Raw genomic sequence first — 16,843 nt, 5'->3', positions numbered from 1 at the left:
GGGGTTCTCCACTCAGATGCGTTCACAACAGCAGCAAATCCTCTGCAGGATTCAGGTGAGGGGTGGTGCAGCAGGCAGAGGCAGGATGTCACATATTAATTCTGCTGTGGAGATCGCGTGATTTTGTTTACAGCACATTGAAACCGGTGTCAGCTCTTCTCAGTGTCTTCTACATGTATGGCTCCACTTTTTCACCCTGAGATATATATATATTTTTTTCCTTTTTACTTCAGTTGCAGGTTAGAAACGTCATCACCACTCACACTCGCTCGCTGTAAATGGGAGATGGGGATCTCCTGTTGTGTTCTCACATCAACTCCAACACATTTTCTGCTGACTTTATCTAAGGGGGCCAGGCGGAGAAAGTACACAGACACTCCGGAGGCTCTTACTCGGACATTTGCGTTCACACATACTTCTCCTCTGGAGAAACTGTGAAGGATCTCCTGAGTTCAGTGCATGTCTGAAAGCAGCTATTTAGATTTAGATAAATTCTCAGCATTAGCACAAGAGTGCTGCTTTTCTTCAGGAAGATACTGATCAGTAAAGGCTTGAAATCTGCTACAACCTGATTGCATTCGTTCACGACACTGGATTCCATGGGCATGGCCTTCAAAGGACTGGCATAGTGAGACGGTGGTTCTTAACTGTGTGTCTTCAGTGGCCAAGATTAAGTTAAGTGATGGCCAAGAATCACTGAAGGAAGCTGATTAGACAAATTAGCACAACTTTAACCAGATGGGGATTAATTAGAGAAAATGAGCTGCTGTTTATTGGCTGGAGTAAATATCAGTGAAAGCCAAGGTCACTCTGCCAAACTGTTGAATGATACTGATGCTGCCAGTTTAGACTTGAAGTTTCATTAACGCTTGCTCTATCACCTTGACACATCCTCATATGAGGAGTGGTGGAAAGATGGAGCGCTTCTTTAAGGTGAACGATGGTTTGTTGTGTGATTAACACTCAACTGTTAGAATTGAATTCTCTAGAGGATGAATCCTAAAGACATTAGTGATCCCCTGCTATTCATATGGTGTCACCATGAGATTTTTTATGAAATGGCTCAGCAGCTATTGCACAGAGTAACATGATGTTTGGTGCACATATGCATGGTCACCAGATTAATCCCTTACCAGTAGTAATTTATTGATCCCCTGACTCTGAGTTTTTCTCTAACTTTAACATGCACTTCACGGTTTGACAAAACATTTGTAAAGACGTGTGATTTTGGTGATCCCCTTAATTTGACTCTAGCACCACTATGGGGTTGAGAGTTCTGCTCCAGAGTGACATATTTCTACAACCAGAGGATGTATTGCCATGTTGTTCTGTCATGTGTGTTCAGGCAACAAGCCATCACACCACAAATCCACATCAGTGCTGTTGACAACACTGAATGTTTCACTTGTAAGTTCAATCTGTTGCTGGTTTGAACTCATGTTCATTTCAGAATGAACTCATCTAGTTTATTGGCTTAATAACTCAGCTGCCTTCACGCCTGTCTTGTTTCTCCTGTAGACAAACATTCAGACAGGAGGGAACATGCTGAGCTGACAGTTTTATTCATAACAGTGGGAAACTCCAGTGCAAAATGTTTTCTGCTTCGAGCAGTGAATTGTAATAAAAACTTGATATACACAGTGTAACCCAATGTTTCAGTGTATGTTTATATCTTTATATCTCTTATTAGGTGAACATGCTAAACATCAGAATAATAGCATAGTAGCTATGGGGCATCTGGTTGGATCATCTGTCTCAGAGAAATGGGGCAGAGAGGATTAAGCTTGGGTATCTTGTGGGTCTTTTCTGCTACCCGTGCTAAATTGATACTTTTAAACATTACTGGTGCCTCACTGTGCCAGAACCGAGTCTTATTTCTTTAAAATGCACAAAACTATGGTTAATGAGAATACCATTTATTTAATGCCCAAAGCAAATTAGAAGTTGAAACTTAACATATTTATATGACTTTAAAGTATGCTTGATTTAAATAAACCCTAAACTCATTTCTATAACGAAATCACATAGTAATTCTACTGACTAACCCATCTACAATAACTTAATGTTAAGTAGCAGTTTTAGTGCTTAATTCAGCAATCCACTGCTGGAACCAGGGACGCCCACACTGCTGGCTGACGTGCCTGGCATGGGGCTGTCAAACACAGAGCATCTCTGCTTTCAAATGTATCTGTGCGTCGCCAAGTGCTTCATTAAGTTCGACGGTTTCCCCCTTATGCTGAATTGTTTTCAAACATTTGCTGCACGTCCTGGCGTTGGAATAACTTCATGTGAAATACAGACACACTTAGTTATAGACATTATGTTGTCGCGTCGACTCGAGTTTGAGGTGGTTACTAGCTACGTGTAAGCTAACATTACATGTCGAGGGAGTGTTGCCACTAGAGTTAATTATAATGTTGGTTAAGCATGGACAGGGATGTTTTTGTTAACTGTTAGCAGGACAACTATTGTAGTACATATAGCTTAGGCACCAAAATGGCACGCCCAAATCTTTGTCGTGATACGGTCGGTAGGTAATGGCTGTGTGGAGTCTGATTTGCACCAGATTTCAGCACCCAACCCTTGAGAGGACAAACCAGGAAACGTTACGTAGCTGTTGTATTTAATCACTGTCGGACTGATTATGTCTGATTATGGTGACGATATGAATAGTGATGCCAATGATAGCAGAACCAATCTGATGCTATATGGTCTGCTTGTGTTACTGTTCATACATCACTACACAGTCGTCTAAGTGTTTGTCACTTGGCAAACCAAAAGAAACAGCCACTCACCTGTACAGCTGGACACATAAGTTAGACTCAGGTTGACGTCACATCTATGCACCTGATTTACACCAATTACAGTGACAGCCGACGCCAATTTGAAGTTAATTTGAAGTTTCCGCTCCATGTGACAGCAATGACACCGGGAGCCAATTGGAGGTTTTGTTTGGCGGATTAAGCTGAATTTGCAGCTGATTTATGTGCCCTGTGCTCGCCGTGCGTTACAACAGCAGAACACAGCGTTGTGACTGGATGCGGCTTAACTGAGGAGCACAAATGGGAGTTGTGTCGGATTTAGTTGGTGTTCGGGGTTTATGTGGCTCCCCCTGGGTAACTGCAGATGTGTGTTGTGAAGAATAAAGCACTGGGATATGAATTACACAGGAAAACAGTATAATTGAAGCGTCTTGGGAGAGTGAGCTCTGTTGTCATGCCCGTGTGACATCCTGCCATGGAAACAGTCTCATTTCATACCCCAGCACCCTCAGTGTTCATGCAGGTGTGTGTGTGTGTGTGTGTGTGTGTGTGTGTGTGTGTGTGTGTGTGTGTGTGTGTGTGTGTGAGTAGATGTCTGTGTATACTTTCACCTAAAATGGCCCTCAATTCCATAAGTGGCATTATTTTGCCTGCTCTTGCAAAGACATTTTTCTTTATCTTTTTATGAAAAACAATATAAAGAATGGGGATCTTCGTATAATACAGTGTTGGAGGATCACATTAAATGAGACCAGACTTATGTGGAAGACAACCACACCCACTCTCGCCTTCACTCATCACAACATAATAAGCCCTAAACCCTTTCTTCAGTACTTGCGATTTATCTTCAATATAAAACCACTTTATCCAACATGTGTTCATAAGTTTAAAGTGCTTGCTGAATGGTAATTAAATAAATAAATAAAGGGTAATAGGAAGGGAGACAGCCACACTTAGCTCTCGCCTTCATTTATCTGTATGGAGTGATCATATCACTGGCTGCATATGTAGTGTTTTGCAGTGATCGGTACTTATGCACACAATACTACTAATAATACAATATAGAACCCAAACTGAAATTACATGTTCTGAACATGAATTACCATATAACTGTAATAAACAGAGAATGTTATTAGCTCTCCAGATGAATTACTCAGAAAATATACCATTGTTTATCGCACACTACTTGTCAAACATACAAATACACGGTATGGTTCACCTCCAGTCATTTGGGGATGGCAGAATAATATTTAGTCTGACAACATACGTTTTCCGTAGTGAAATATTTAGCAAGTTTATGCTCAACTTTTAACAGACAAAATTTAAGCATAGAGTGAAAGAATAAATCCACCGTGTCACACAACAAGCAGGTGTTATATTTACAGTACATCATCGGTGTTCATTCAGTTCACAGAATCAGATTCGGGAGAGATTTTAGAAGCTGCCATTTCAAATCAATGATGTTGTTACTCAGTTTTAGAAAATCTTGCAGCCTGGTTTAATTAGTTTTCAGTTTGGTAAGAAGATGAAGCTGTGCACTCCCTCAGCATGTTCCCAGAAGTTGACCAGTCAGAAGAAAGTGGGCATTTTGGGAAGGGGGCATTTATGAGCCCAGAGATAACATTGTCTGTTTCAGTCAGAGGCTCAACTGAGGGGCTGTAGAACGGGCAATTGAGGGAGATGGTTTTATGCTGTTTGTTGGTAACTGGGTCATTACACAATATATCTAAAAAAAAACATAAATAATACACTAAAAGAATAGAAATAAGAACGTGGCAATGGGAATAAAAAAAGTAAAACAAACACTTAGACATGTGCAGAAAAATGCATGAATCAAAGCATTTATCAATGTAGAGAATTGTGAAAGTTATGTAACAGCAGCAAAAAAAGGAAATAATGACTAACCTGCTGGATATATTGGATCATTTAACAGAAAATATTTCCCCCCCAGCTCTGTGTCACAATGTAACTCTTAACTGTTACAGTATGTAGATACTCTCCTGTTTCTCAGTATGAACACGAGTCGACTCTCCAGAACAGATGCAGTGTTGTCGTTATGAATAATTGTCTGGCTGATAGCATGGCTTTGGACTCACCGTGCCCTTTTCTTCACCATCTGCCCGTTTTCTCTTCAATCCATCTCTGTCCGACGCCGACAGCCTCAGGTGTAAAGAAATGTCCTTACCACTTGTGACATTGTCTGGTACTGACTGAGTTTAAAACCATGTGCTGTTTCTATACTTGCACAATGGTTGTCTTAGCGTCCCATGGGCAGTGAATGCAGCATTGTCATGACTCTGTGTTATCACATCCTTCCATCTGAGTCCTATCAAAGTAGAAAAGCTGTGATGTATTTGCAGAGGAAAACAGGATGTTATTTGTTTCAAAAATGTTTGTGAGCTCTGAGCTTTAATGATGACATTTAGCTCTGAAAAATGTCCTCTGAGGATTGATTCAGCCCAGCAGCACACTGCCTCTCTGTCTGTGAATAAGGTGGGGACATTTTATGATAATATGAATCACTGCCTTTCCAAACTCATCGGAACAGATATTTAAATGTCTGGTGGAGATTGAGCAGAGCCCAGTTCTGATTGGTCCTTGGATAATCTGGATACATTTTGACCTGATGATGGTGCAAGATGAAAAGTCACAGGGTCACAGATCATGTAATTACAATTCATTCTGCAGGGGGTCATGATGTTTTCAGTGAAGTTATTGAGAAACCTTTTCAATAACTTTTTAGCTATGTCACTCAAATCATGTTAACATGCGCGGCGGCGCTAGTGGGAAATTCCAGGAAGTTGGGGACCATAAATGTCAGAACAAAATGTATTCTTAGTCCATCTAATACTGTAGATGTTGGATGTGTCAGAAATCACCCGCTATTTCACTACCTCCTACTCACTTTGTAGTGACTTCTATATAGAGAACAGCATTGTCGCAACAACAACATTGGCTGATGGAAAATCCCACAATGATATTATAATTTACTTTTAGGTAAGAATCATGTTGAATGACCATGTTTATATGTAGAAATCTATTACATATTAAACTACCACAACTCACAGATTTGTCTCGTGCCGCTTGTAAAAAAACAATAAAAGACTACTCCATCGGAAATACTAGGGATATAAATTTAATAAAAAGTTTAAATTGGTCCATGAAAATGCTGAAACATATAAACCTGTCTGTCCTCATACTCGAGATAATTCAGATATTTTTATTAAGAGAAAGAAGGAGTAGAATCACCAGAGAGAGAGAAGGCTGAGACGTGCTGCTCTCGTCTCTCCGCCATTTTTCTTCCTCTCAACACCGCAAGCTCAATGCATGATGGTAGATATTGCTCGCTTAGTGACCATCACATGCACACTACTTTTCATGATAAACCATAGGATACAATGAGTCCACTACATAGGGTATACAAACTGTTATTGGGACATTACTACAAAATGACAAATTCACTATATAATTGATGTATAGTGATTAGTATAGTGATTATAGTGATTTTTTCTGGCAACTAGATATTTTAATATGCAAATTGCCAGAAAAAAAGCATATAGTCTGTGTTCTCTGTTATCTTTTGGTATTTCCGATCATTGCTGTTCACTGATTGGTGGAACACCACTGGTGTTGCTGTCAGTGTTGGTGTTCTCTCTCCTTGGGTCTGTCTGAGGTGAGTTGGATTCGGTGTCATTTTCCTCGGGTGTCCTTAGACCATTGTACTTTCCTATACATCATCAGGGACGGAAACAAAAACCTGAACCATCTCTTAAGCAACTGGATAGTAACACAGGCCGTGTGATACTGTTTAACTTCCCACAGAACGGACATCTTAGCTGGGTTTGATCTGAGGCCAGACAGGGCGACATCTGGATAAATTCTGTTCAACTAAACTGAGATTAGTGTGATGCTGAGAGCTCAGGTAAACATCAGCTGTGCCGATTTCATCACAATTCTACACCTGACTGACTGAATATCTGAGGACACCAGGCAAACTCATAATCTGTCGACTTTAAACATGCGTAGTATGTCGTCTTTACACACAACTGGTGTGCATGGCAACCAAAGCTGGGGAAGAGAGAGAGAGAGAGAGAGAGAGAGAGAGAGAGAGAGAGAGAGAGAGAGAGAGAGAGAGAGAGAGAGCAGGCAGAGAGTCAGTTTAGATGAAGAAGACTCATTACAGGGAGAGATGGAAAATGAGAAAGAGGGGAAAAAGAGAAAAATTAGGTTAGAGCCATCACAGCAGAGAGACATCCAGAGACAGCAGAGACAGACAGGGAGAGAGAGAGGGCGAGAGAGAGATAGGGCGAGAGAGAGATCTTGGCATCGTATTACTCCCTGCTCTCTGTCTCTTTGGTGTCAGTTGCTTCAGCGACTCAGCAGCAAGCAGCATGGAGCTGGAGCCTCAGCGATTCAGTACGTAATCCTTTACTCCTCTCTTACTACCCCTGCCTTTTGTTTGCAACTGCTGTTTTTTTTCATTCCTCATCAAACTGACAAATGTCCTTTTTTATGTGATTGAAAGTTGTTTGATTAGAGTAGTTTCAATTATGGTTTCACTGCTGCACTGAGATTTGGCGTTTTATTAAAAGTTAGATCATCAATACGCTCCACCTGTGATATGATGGATATGATGTGTGATTATTATGGATTTTAACAACATTAAACTGGCTGTCCAGTGGACATTTTTTAACCTGAGCTGGTTCTGGTGATACATTTTGATTGGCTGGGTGTTCTTATTCATTCATGATTATCCATGTTCATTCATGTCTGTGTTAATATCATCATCTGAGTTTCAGTGTCTCAAGGTCTAAATTATTGCTTTGACTTTAATCATTATAAATTGCTGTTTTTACTGAAAATATGCAAAATTGAAGATATTGAAATTTCTCCAATTTAAAAACAATGACCCATGAATATAGGTCATGAAACCTGTTGAGAATGTGTGTTGTCGTTGTCTATCATCCTGCAGGGCTTTATTTCACATCACGATCATTTTCCTGCAGTGTGTTGTAGCATGAAGTTGAGCAGTCAGTCTGCTTGTCAGTTTAGGGGTGCAGTATTTGGCTGGTTGCAATGATTGTTGCGTTTGCCCTTTGTGCATTTTGATTACGTTTGAATTTTTATCTGAATGCAAAGATGTATTTCAGTAAGTTATATCTTATATTTACCCTTTTAGAAAAAAAATGCTGATATGTAAATTTAATTAGATGGAAAATCTGGCATTATTTCAAATTATTAATGCAGCAGGAAGAGTGGAAGGCTCAGCTCACAAGGGTCCAGTTTAAGAGAACAGAACTAAATAATGCACGTCTGTGCTCTTATGTGAAAGTAGCCTACACATGAGGGATGCAATTCATCCCACTTGTAGTTCCCAAGATCCAAATATATATAAATAAGAATAAATATATATGAGAGAGAGCAGGATGCATTACACAGACAACCTTAATACACTCCAGTACGCCTGTATGTGGGCAAGCCTCTCCTTAACGTCACCTTTTTTGATGTCTCCTCACCCTCTGTCGCCCTTAGGACCCAGATATAGGGAGTTTCAGAATAACAGAACAGGATCGGAACATGTACCTTCGAGTGAAATGAGCTGCTGTTTGGGGCTGCATGTGCTTTTACCCTCACACACACACACACACACACACACTCACACACCTTGGCTGTGTCTGACATCCCTTTCCTTTGTGCCACATGTTTGCGTGCACTCTTTAATCCTTGTTATAGAGTTGTGAAATCTGTTTCTTTGAGATTTCCATGTCCCCTGCAACACACACCTTATGTTCAGAGCTGATTAGCAAAACCAAGATTCATAATCATCAGCAAGTCAATATTATGCGCACATTAGACGAATGAAAAAAAACAGCTTTTCACGTTTGAGTGTTCACACATTGTTTCAAATAGCCTCAATTAGCCACTTCAATAGTGTTGTCAGCCTTTAGGACTCATGACAGGGGGATAATGTCTCCAAATTGGGTCCCTCATCTGCACCACCAACATTGTCGTGGTGTGTGTGTGTGTGTGTGTGTGTGTGTGTGTGTGTGTGTGTGTGTGTGTGTGTGTGTGTGGATGCACTGCTAGAAGACAACTGTTCCCTGACTCGCTCGCTGACTTCTGGCTGTCATCTCTTCTTCAGCGCTAGGCAGGTGTGTTAGTGACAGACAAGCATGCCGACCAATTATGTAATTGGGACCAAATCGTGCTTGTTAGAGTCTTTTGAGGGCCACAGACACTGGACACTGGACACTGGTTAACACAAACACGCACATGCCCATGACCATGCACATTTATGACGTAAATTCATAAAGCCACATGATAAACACACACTTTCTGCTCATGCTTCAGTTCTGCCCCAGTTTGCAACATCACAGGAAGATTCTCCTTTCACTTCACCTCACCTTCTGTCTGAACAAAGGATTCAAGATTCTGGATTATGTTGTTCCCTCAAAAATTCCCACAGCAGCTTTTTTGGATGTATTTTGTGAGATGAGATTTATTTTATCTCCAATGTTTAAATTCCCAGGTTTTTCCTGCTCAGACTTTTAAAGGTCAGATGGTGGTGGAGAGAAGGTAATGCTAGAATGCACCCATCAGTGCACTCAGTACAAGCACTGCCCGAGATTGTCTGTCTCATGACAACTGGTGTCCCTATACAGTCCTCAGTGGAGTTGTTCTGTGACATTTGGCTGTGTGTGCGTGTGTGTGTGTGTGTGTGTGTGTGTGTGTTGACCTTCTTGAACGTACTTTGTTTGGATATAGTTTTATATCATAAAACCATCTGTGCTTTCACACTGCCTGGTAAATATCAGGTTGTTCTAAATGACTGTAGAATTGCAGAAAAGAAAGCTTAAAAAACAAACACTGCTTGTGACCTGAGGGAAACTAACGTTCTTTTCACAGTTATATTCGCCATTGTGGCTCCTCATAATTATATTTCTCAATATTCAGAATGCATTTGACTATTTTCACTGCACCCAGTGTTCTTGTGTTTGTATTGTACTTGAAGCTGCATCAATCAGCTTTGCTCCATTATGTTTTGCATGGCACATGGTTATTATTATAGATTTTACCCTGAAAAAATATACTTACCATGTTGGAGTGTAAACCACAAAGATACTGCATCAAAATGGGAAGAAACCGAAAAGATATAAGAGGTGCTGGATTGATTGATAGATATGATATTATTGTATGAGTGATATTTCCATCATATTAGTAATTCCTCAATATTGGGTTATCATGTCAGCCGTGCTTCCTGTGGTTTTGTGTCTCATAATTACAGGGAGACAAGTGATCGATGATCATTTCTCTCTGTGTTTAAAACGAATGAACACCACTTCTAAAAGTGGTTCATCTCAGCTCCATGACTGGTCTCATCATTTTTCAAAAGGACTTTCAGAGGCTGAAAAACTTTACGGTTAAAAGCAAATGTTTTCTGAGTGACAGAAAAGCATTGCTGGTGAAATTCATTTTCACTGGTGTGTGAAACCCATACAACAAGCGCTCCCCCATGGAGTGTGATTCCTTAAAGAAAAGGGAATGAACTAGAGCTCTGCCTTTGAAAGTTACAGGACATATTTTAATTCGGGCTGATGGAGTTTTTTCCACGTGGCTGCTTGACTCCCATATGAGAGCACAGAGGCAGAGGGCAAGAAGAAGATGGCAGTTATAGAGATTGAGTGATGAGTTTTGACCATGAAGCTTTATTTAATATGACATAAGAGTGCTGTAATATTAGATCAGACCAAAGCTCTTTGATGAGATGATGGGAGGAACAGGGAGTGGGAGAAACAGATAAAGGTTGTCTGTAGATCTTGAACCAGCAAAGAGAAATTCTAATGATGGCAGAATTTAAGGATAAGTGAACAAATGAAAGAAATTTATGGATTAATGGAAAGATATGTGGATATATTTTAGATATTGGGGGGTGTCAGGAAATGGCAGCTTGAGTTGTCATGGCAGTGATTTATCACACTTCTGTGGGTTGGAAAAGAGCAGTGAAGCTAACTATAGAACAGAAATTTGTGAAATGCACAAATGTGCTTGTCTCTTTCCACAGTGATTGTAGCCATACTGGCAGGTGTGAATAGAAGCATCTAAAAGCAAAGACTGCTGTGGGAATCCAGCTAAATCTGTTCTCCCACTCTTTATTCCACAAGGATCTTGCAGAGAGAATACTATACTATACTATAAAACACATCTCATAGTTGTCTATCAGAATTTAATCCTCAAAGACTCCAAAGAAATAAAAAAAGGCTCATCGGATTGTTACATGGATTTCTGTGAACATATATGTAACCTACATTCTTTTACAAATGAATATAGTAATTCAATTAAAGCATGTCAGGGCTCCAGAGTACGACCATTTTGGACCAAAAATCTAAGAAGTGCGACTAAAAATATTCGTAGCACTCTACAATAACTACACACTATGAAGCATTAGTTTAGTATTATAAAAATTTAAATTTCCAGCCGACAGACCGTCACTATGTTTTTATTAACTGAGTCTTTGGCGGCAAATCAGAAATGCGTCTTGATGCTTCTCATTCACAGCCGAGGTGGAAGGGCATGGAGGCAGAATGAAAAGAAACAAGTGCTGCTAACTGCGGTGTGTTAGCTGTGTTGAGTGTTAAGGTGGACTAGCTAAATAGCAACAAACTTAGTATACAGCCCACTCCTGTACTGAAGGGTGGGTCGCAATTGTGGCGTTGTTGATGGTTGTCTAGTTTCGTCGCCATCCCATAACAGAGAGCCCAGATTCAAACCCAAACTTTCTTGGTTCGGCTCCAGACGAAATAAAAGTCAATTCAAAGTCTCACACATTTGTAATCATGTAACTTCTAAATGTAAATTCATGGGTGGAACTGCTGTGATAGATTGTAGATTTTATTTTATAGAAGCTGTAGTTTATCCTTTTATGTGCACAGTTTGTAAATGTGGTTGTATCAGACAGGTTTCAGTTACTAATAGCAACTGCTGTAGTGGAGCTGATGGGTCTCAGAATATGGGAAATAAACCCCAGGATTTTCAGATACACCCATGAAAGAAATAAGACATTGCGCTGATGTAGAGGCTTGAAGGGGACAGTGGCTCACTGCTCTGAGCTGAAATCATGACTTCAGCTTCACAGTAAGGGCACTATGTTCTGTGTCATGAACCACTCTCTCACTCTGATCTTCTGATTAATGTACAGACAGGAGAAACTGAAAAGAATATTTTATTTTGGTAATTTATTGAATCATTGATCTGTGTTTTCTAATTCCCTTTTTATGTTTGTCAGACATAGCCAGAGAACTGTGAGAAATCCACACTGAAACCTCTGTGACACTTGGCCGGACGTTACATCATATTTAACTGAAATATTGCTTCGGGACATGCTGTTAACACACAATAAAGCAGACAGAATGTATAATCGCTTTGACAGATCTCAGATTAATACTTCTGTGGAGCTTGCTACAGAGAGTTACTGTAGCACTGAGCAGTCATTCAATAAATCAGTTTGTGTCATATGCTTCATGCCAGCTGGCAACATTGTCCCAGGTGAGTCCTACAGAACACCCACACCTGCTCCATGTATACCCACCAGAACATACATCAGTCCCAACAAGATTTTCATGAAGCTGGAGAATATTTCTTTGTGCAGAACTGTCTGGAATTCAGTTCTCTTTGTCTTTCTCTGCTGTGCCAGCAGTCTGCCCTGAGCTCCTGACCATGACAGCACCTCTCTTTACACAACATAGGAAAGAAAAACAAAAATGAACTGTCTCCCTGTGGAGTGTTTGCCAGGCTATTATTGGTTGCTGCATGTCTTGCTTTTGGTTTGATAATAACCATACTATGTTGTATTACAGACTTCAGTCTGGTTTGCTTTTATATTCTTAAGCCTGTGGATACTATTAATTCCCATGTATTTAATGCACAGTATATAAGTTGTTGCAGAAAATATTTACATTTAGCAAAGCATGCATGCTTCTTTGCATGCAAATACAGTATATTAACACATGTATACACACACACACATGCAAATGCATGCACGCACATATACACACACACACACACACACACACACACACACACACACACACACACACACACACACACACACACACACACAGGCTGTGTCTGACATCCCTTTCCTTTGTGCCACATGTTTGCGTGCACTCTTTAAGCCTTGTTATAGAGTTGTGATATCAGCTGGATTGCTGTGAATTTTCTTTGAGATTTTCATGTCCCCTTCAACACACCTTTTGTTCAGAGCTGATTAGCATAACCAAGATTGATAATCATCAGCCTGTCAACATTATGCGCACATTGGAGGAAGGAAAAAATCTACAGGGTAGAACTGCTGGGAGGGTTTCAGCACCACCATTTATGGACAGCTCCTGAGGCTTTCAAATTCCATGCAGCCAGCTCAGTACACACACACACACACACACACACACACACACACACACACACACACACACACACACACACACACACACACACACACACACACACACACACACACACACACACACACACACACATAGATTGCTTTGGTTTGGCACTACAGATTTTGGTCAAGCAGTCCAGGGGCAATAATAGAGACATTCTCACACATGCTAATACTAATACACTTTTAATACAATTATTGATATTACATTATAATCATTATACCAATGTGATAAATCAACATAGAGGGGTTGCATGCTGTTATGGTCTAATCATTAAAGTTACAATAAATACAAGTAGTTATGTACTATGATCTGGAATAAATATTGGAGGTGATTGGCATTTGCATGCTGGTAACAAAACAAGGTTGCTAATGCACTCACTCTATGCTCCAACGGCCGTTTGGTCTGCTGACTTTGGTAGTTTGGTTCAGTCTCTTTCAAGATGAAAGTAGACCCAGCTTTCTCCTCCCCTGTGTGTAGCCCAAAGCTTTCTTTTAATGTTACACATGCTTCCTCTGTAGATTTGGGAATTTCTTGAATCTTCAATATTGCTCTTGTTAATACTAGCAGATGGCACATGTCATGCTCCTCACCAAACTGCTGTCGTCATCCTTTTCTGCACATCTCATAAGTCTGCACAGGAGAACAGGCTTATTGTCCATGTATGCCCTCAGTACCTATTAATTTGAGAAGGCCTGTGTTGACTCTAGCAGAATAGTTTCCAAGGACAGGATATTGTCATGTTCATATATTACATAGATATTCAAACTTGAGCTCATGTCATACATGGATCTGCATGTAGTCATAAGCATGTTGAGGAAGATTGGGCTTGCTTGTTTGTTTTTATTTGCTGGCTCCTTCCTTCTCTTCTATAAGTGGTTGAATCCTTGGACGATTCTCCTACAAGCCCACAGGACAGAATCCACTTCGTCTTCAGGGCCTTTCCAAATGGAACATTTCTGTTACGTTCAAAGCAGCTGATCCAGGTAGTTGGGAGAAGGGATTTGAATGCAGTCGTCATGCTGGTGACACACCCAACTGCTCTGTGGTCAGTTTCCCCACTCTTCAGTTAAATGCTTTCACTCGAGTGTTCAGTAGCCGTGCAGCTTTCATTTCTCATGCTGGTTTGATGAGCTGTGAAGCGCATATCAGCGTGTTCAATATTACTGGCTCCAGAGATCATATGTAAATGCAAAGAGTTTGTCAGAGCTAAGCCGTTTACTGTTTTCATCTGTGCTTGAAACCCTGGACTTGCTGCACTCCTAAAGAGCACCATGTTCTTTGCTGTGAAGTTGTGGTCGAAGATTTACTGATAGCTTCATCCTCACATGCACTAGACACGTATCCTTGTCTTTTCTAATCCACTAGCTAACAAAATAACAAGGAGAGAGAAAATATGACTGAGCTTTAATTACACAACTTACACCTTAATTTCATTTCAAATTTGAGTTAAAGCAAACGAACTGCAACTTACTTTCTCTCCCGTGTTAAAATCTGCAGGATGTTGGAGGTGAAGGTGGGCGAGCTCGAGCAGCCAACTCAGAGACTCCCACAGTGGTCAGAAAACTTTTTTCAAGTGCAGGCAGAAAGGCTCAATCACATCTGTCATCTTCTTCCACATGATTTTGTGCAGCCGCAGCAGCAGCAGCCACACGCTGTGGTAGTAGCTTGCTAGGTAGTTACAGCAAACTTCTATTGTCTTTTCTTTTCATTTTATGGCAGGTGGAAACCAGCTTTAAAACTACTGAATCAAGGTGGAATGAAACACAAATTATTTTTGATAGCCACTGGAATATGTATTATATAATAACACCACTATGTCTGTCTTAGAGGTGTATATGTAGAGGGGAGGATTGGGTAAAGCAGCAGGCAGGGTCTGAAATGATATGAGGCAAACAAAGAAGTGGCAGAAACATACATTTCAGAACCATGATAATTCCCCTCTAAATGGTGGTGGGGTAGAGTGCCCCCTTCAGGTCAGTAGTTTATTTGTTGTTTTTGCCTCAGTATTCCTGAGCCCTATTCTTACCTTCTTGGATCTTTTTGTCTTGTACAAAGCTGCACTGTAGTGAACAGCACAGTGGTATGAAAAGGAGGCACTTTGAGGCCTGATAACATTCCACAGATTCCACACTAGAGTAAAGAGGGACTGCATTTTGTGTTACAAACGGGAAAACACAAAATCCACGCATTCCCTCCACCTTCTGCTGAGTGTTGTCTTTTGTGACTGAATTGGGTTGGATTTGGTGCCGTGTAACACGTCTCTCTTGGCAGCAGCGTGTGTTCCCACAACCAGCCTTGCAGCGACTCCTGAGAGAAGTTAGCAAATAGAGATGGAGGTTGCGTTTGCTGGCTGCGAGATAGGAAGAGTAGAGTCAGGGATCTGACTGCTGACGGCAGCTCTGTTGACACACCAACAAAATCCTTGACAGGTGGCACGAGTCACAGTGCTTCCTACAACAGACTCACAGACAGCCTGCTCAGCCTCCAACACAAGCTTTTCAGGCATTTAAAAATCCTTACATGAGGAATAACTGCTGTGGGAGGCAGATGAAGACGAAGGATTTTGCAATATTGTGATTGGTGGGGAAATAATGGCACCATCTTCTAACAGCAGAAGGCCTTGTGGGAGGGAGCTGCCACATGGTATAAAAACTCTGTTGCCTGTCATTTTGTGACTGGAGGGATGGCTGCAGGGATGTTTGTAAATGTGCAATCAGCATGTGTCTGGGGGACAGAGGGAGAGCTCGTTCTGAAGTTCGTCTGAGATTCATTTATACTGCAGTTTGGAAAAAAGAAAAGAAAACATGCACTGGTGAAGAAAACTCTCATGAAGACCAGCTCCATCCGTTTCCCTCTGCTCCCTGCACCGAGTTTAACCGTGATGCCTCAGAAGCTGCCAAAACGCAGAGGCTGGGGGTCATTTTCTCTCCCTCATGCATATTGTAAGAAATGCTCAACTGGCCAACAGATGCTGAGCCCAGGCACTTTGCTTTACTCTTTGTTCCTCTCTCTGCGGAGAGATTCTAATGAAGTGGAAAAGTAGATTCTCCTGTTTGGGGGAACACTGGCAGACAAAATCTGCCTCTTCAGCTTTTTGTTCCTGCTCTTACATAACACACACGCACAATTCTACTTGAGTTGTTTTTGTAACATCTGGATGTTCTCTGCACAGCTGACATGTTTATATCATGTTTTATTCCTTCTTTGTGTATTCCTTTGTTCATCCATTGTTTTATCCCTTTCCTTTCTTCCAGTTTTTCTCTTGTTTATGGCAGACATGAGAATTTCATCATCATCATCATCATCTACACACATGCGCACACACACACACACACATGCGCACACACTCACACACACACACACACACACACACACACACACACACACACACACACACACACACACACACACACACACACACACACACAATGTTGATACAAGTAAAATAATCTCACCTTATGTTTATAGAAAATAAATATTGAGGACTCAGTGACTGTTACACAACAACATATCCAACGTGTCCATATCCTCACGTCCGTTACCAAGCATTAGCTATAAAGGAGCACTGTCTGAAGGTGTGTGTGAATGGGTGAATGTAATGTAAAGTGCTTATGGTCGTAAAGTGCTTGTTACGATTTT

At 40.9% G+C, this 16,843-nt stretch overlaps 1 protein-coding gene across 1 annotated transcript in view; it reads left to right on the top strand.

Annotated features, from left to right (window-relative positions):
- Nucleotides 1–6,892: 6,892 nt before the first annotated feature.
- Nucleotides 6,893–16,843, top strand: part of plch2a (phospholipase C, eta 2a) — a 149,609-nt gene continuing 139,658 nt past the window's right edge. Inside the window, exon 1 of the mRNA XM_047340339.1 lies at nucleotides 6,893–7,178. Coding sequence (XP_047196295.1) covers nucleotides 7,154–7,178 — 25 coding nt within the window. The 5' untranslated portion in view covers nucleotides 6,893–7,153. The remainder of the gene's footprint in view (nucleotides 7,179–16,843) is intronic.

Source organism: Hippoglossus stenolepis, chromosome 6 (genome assembly GCF_022539355.2).
Source record: "Hippoglossus stenolepis isolate QCI-W04-F060 chromosome 6, HSTE1.2, whole genome shotgun sequence".
Classification (NCBI taxonomy): domain Eukaryota; kingdom Metazoa; phylum Chordata; class Actinopteri; order Pleuronectiformes; family Pleuronectidae; genus Hippoglossus; species Hippoglossus stenolepis.
The sequence above is the reverse complement of the archived record's forward strand: the minus strand, read 5'-3'. Positions and strand labels throughout refer to the sequence as shown.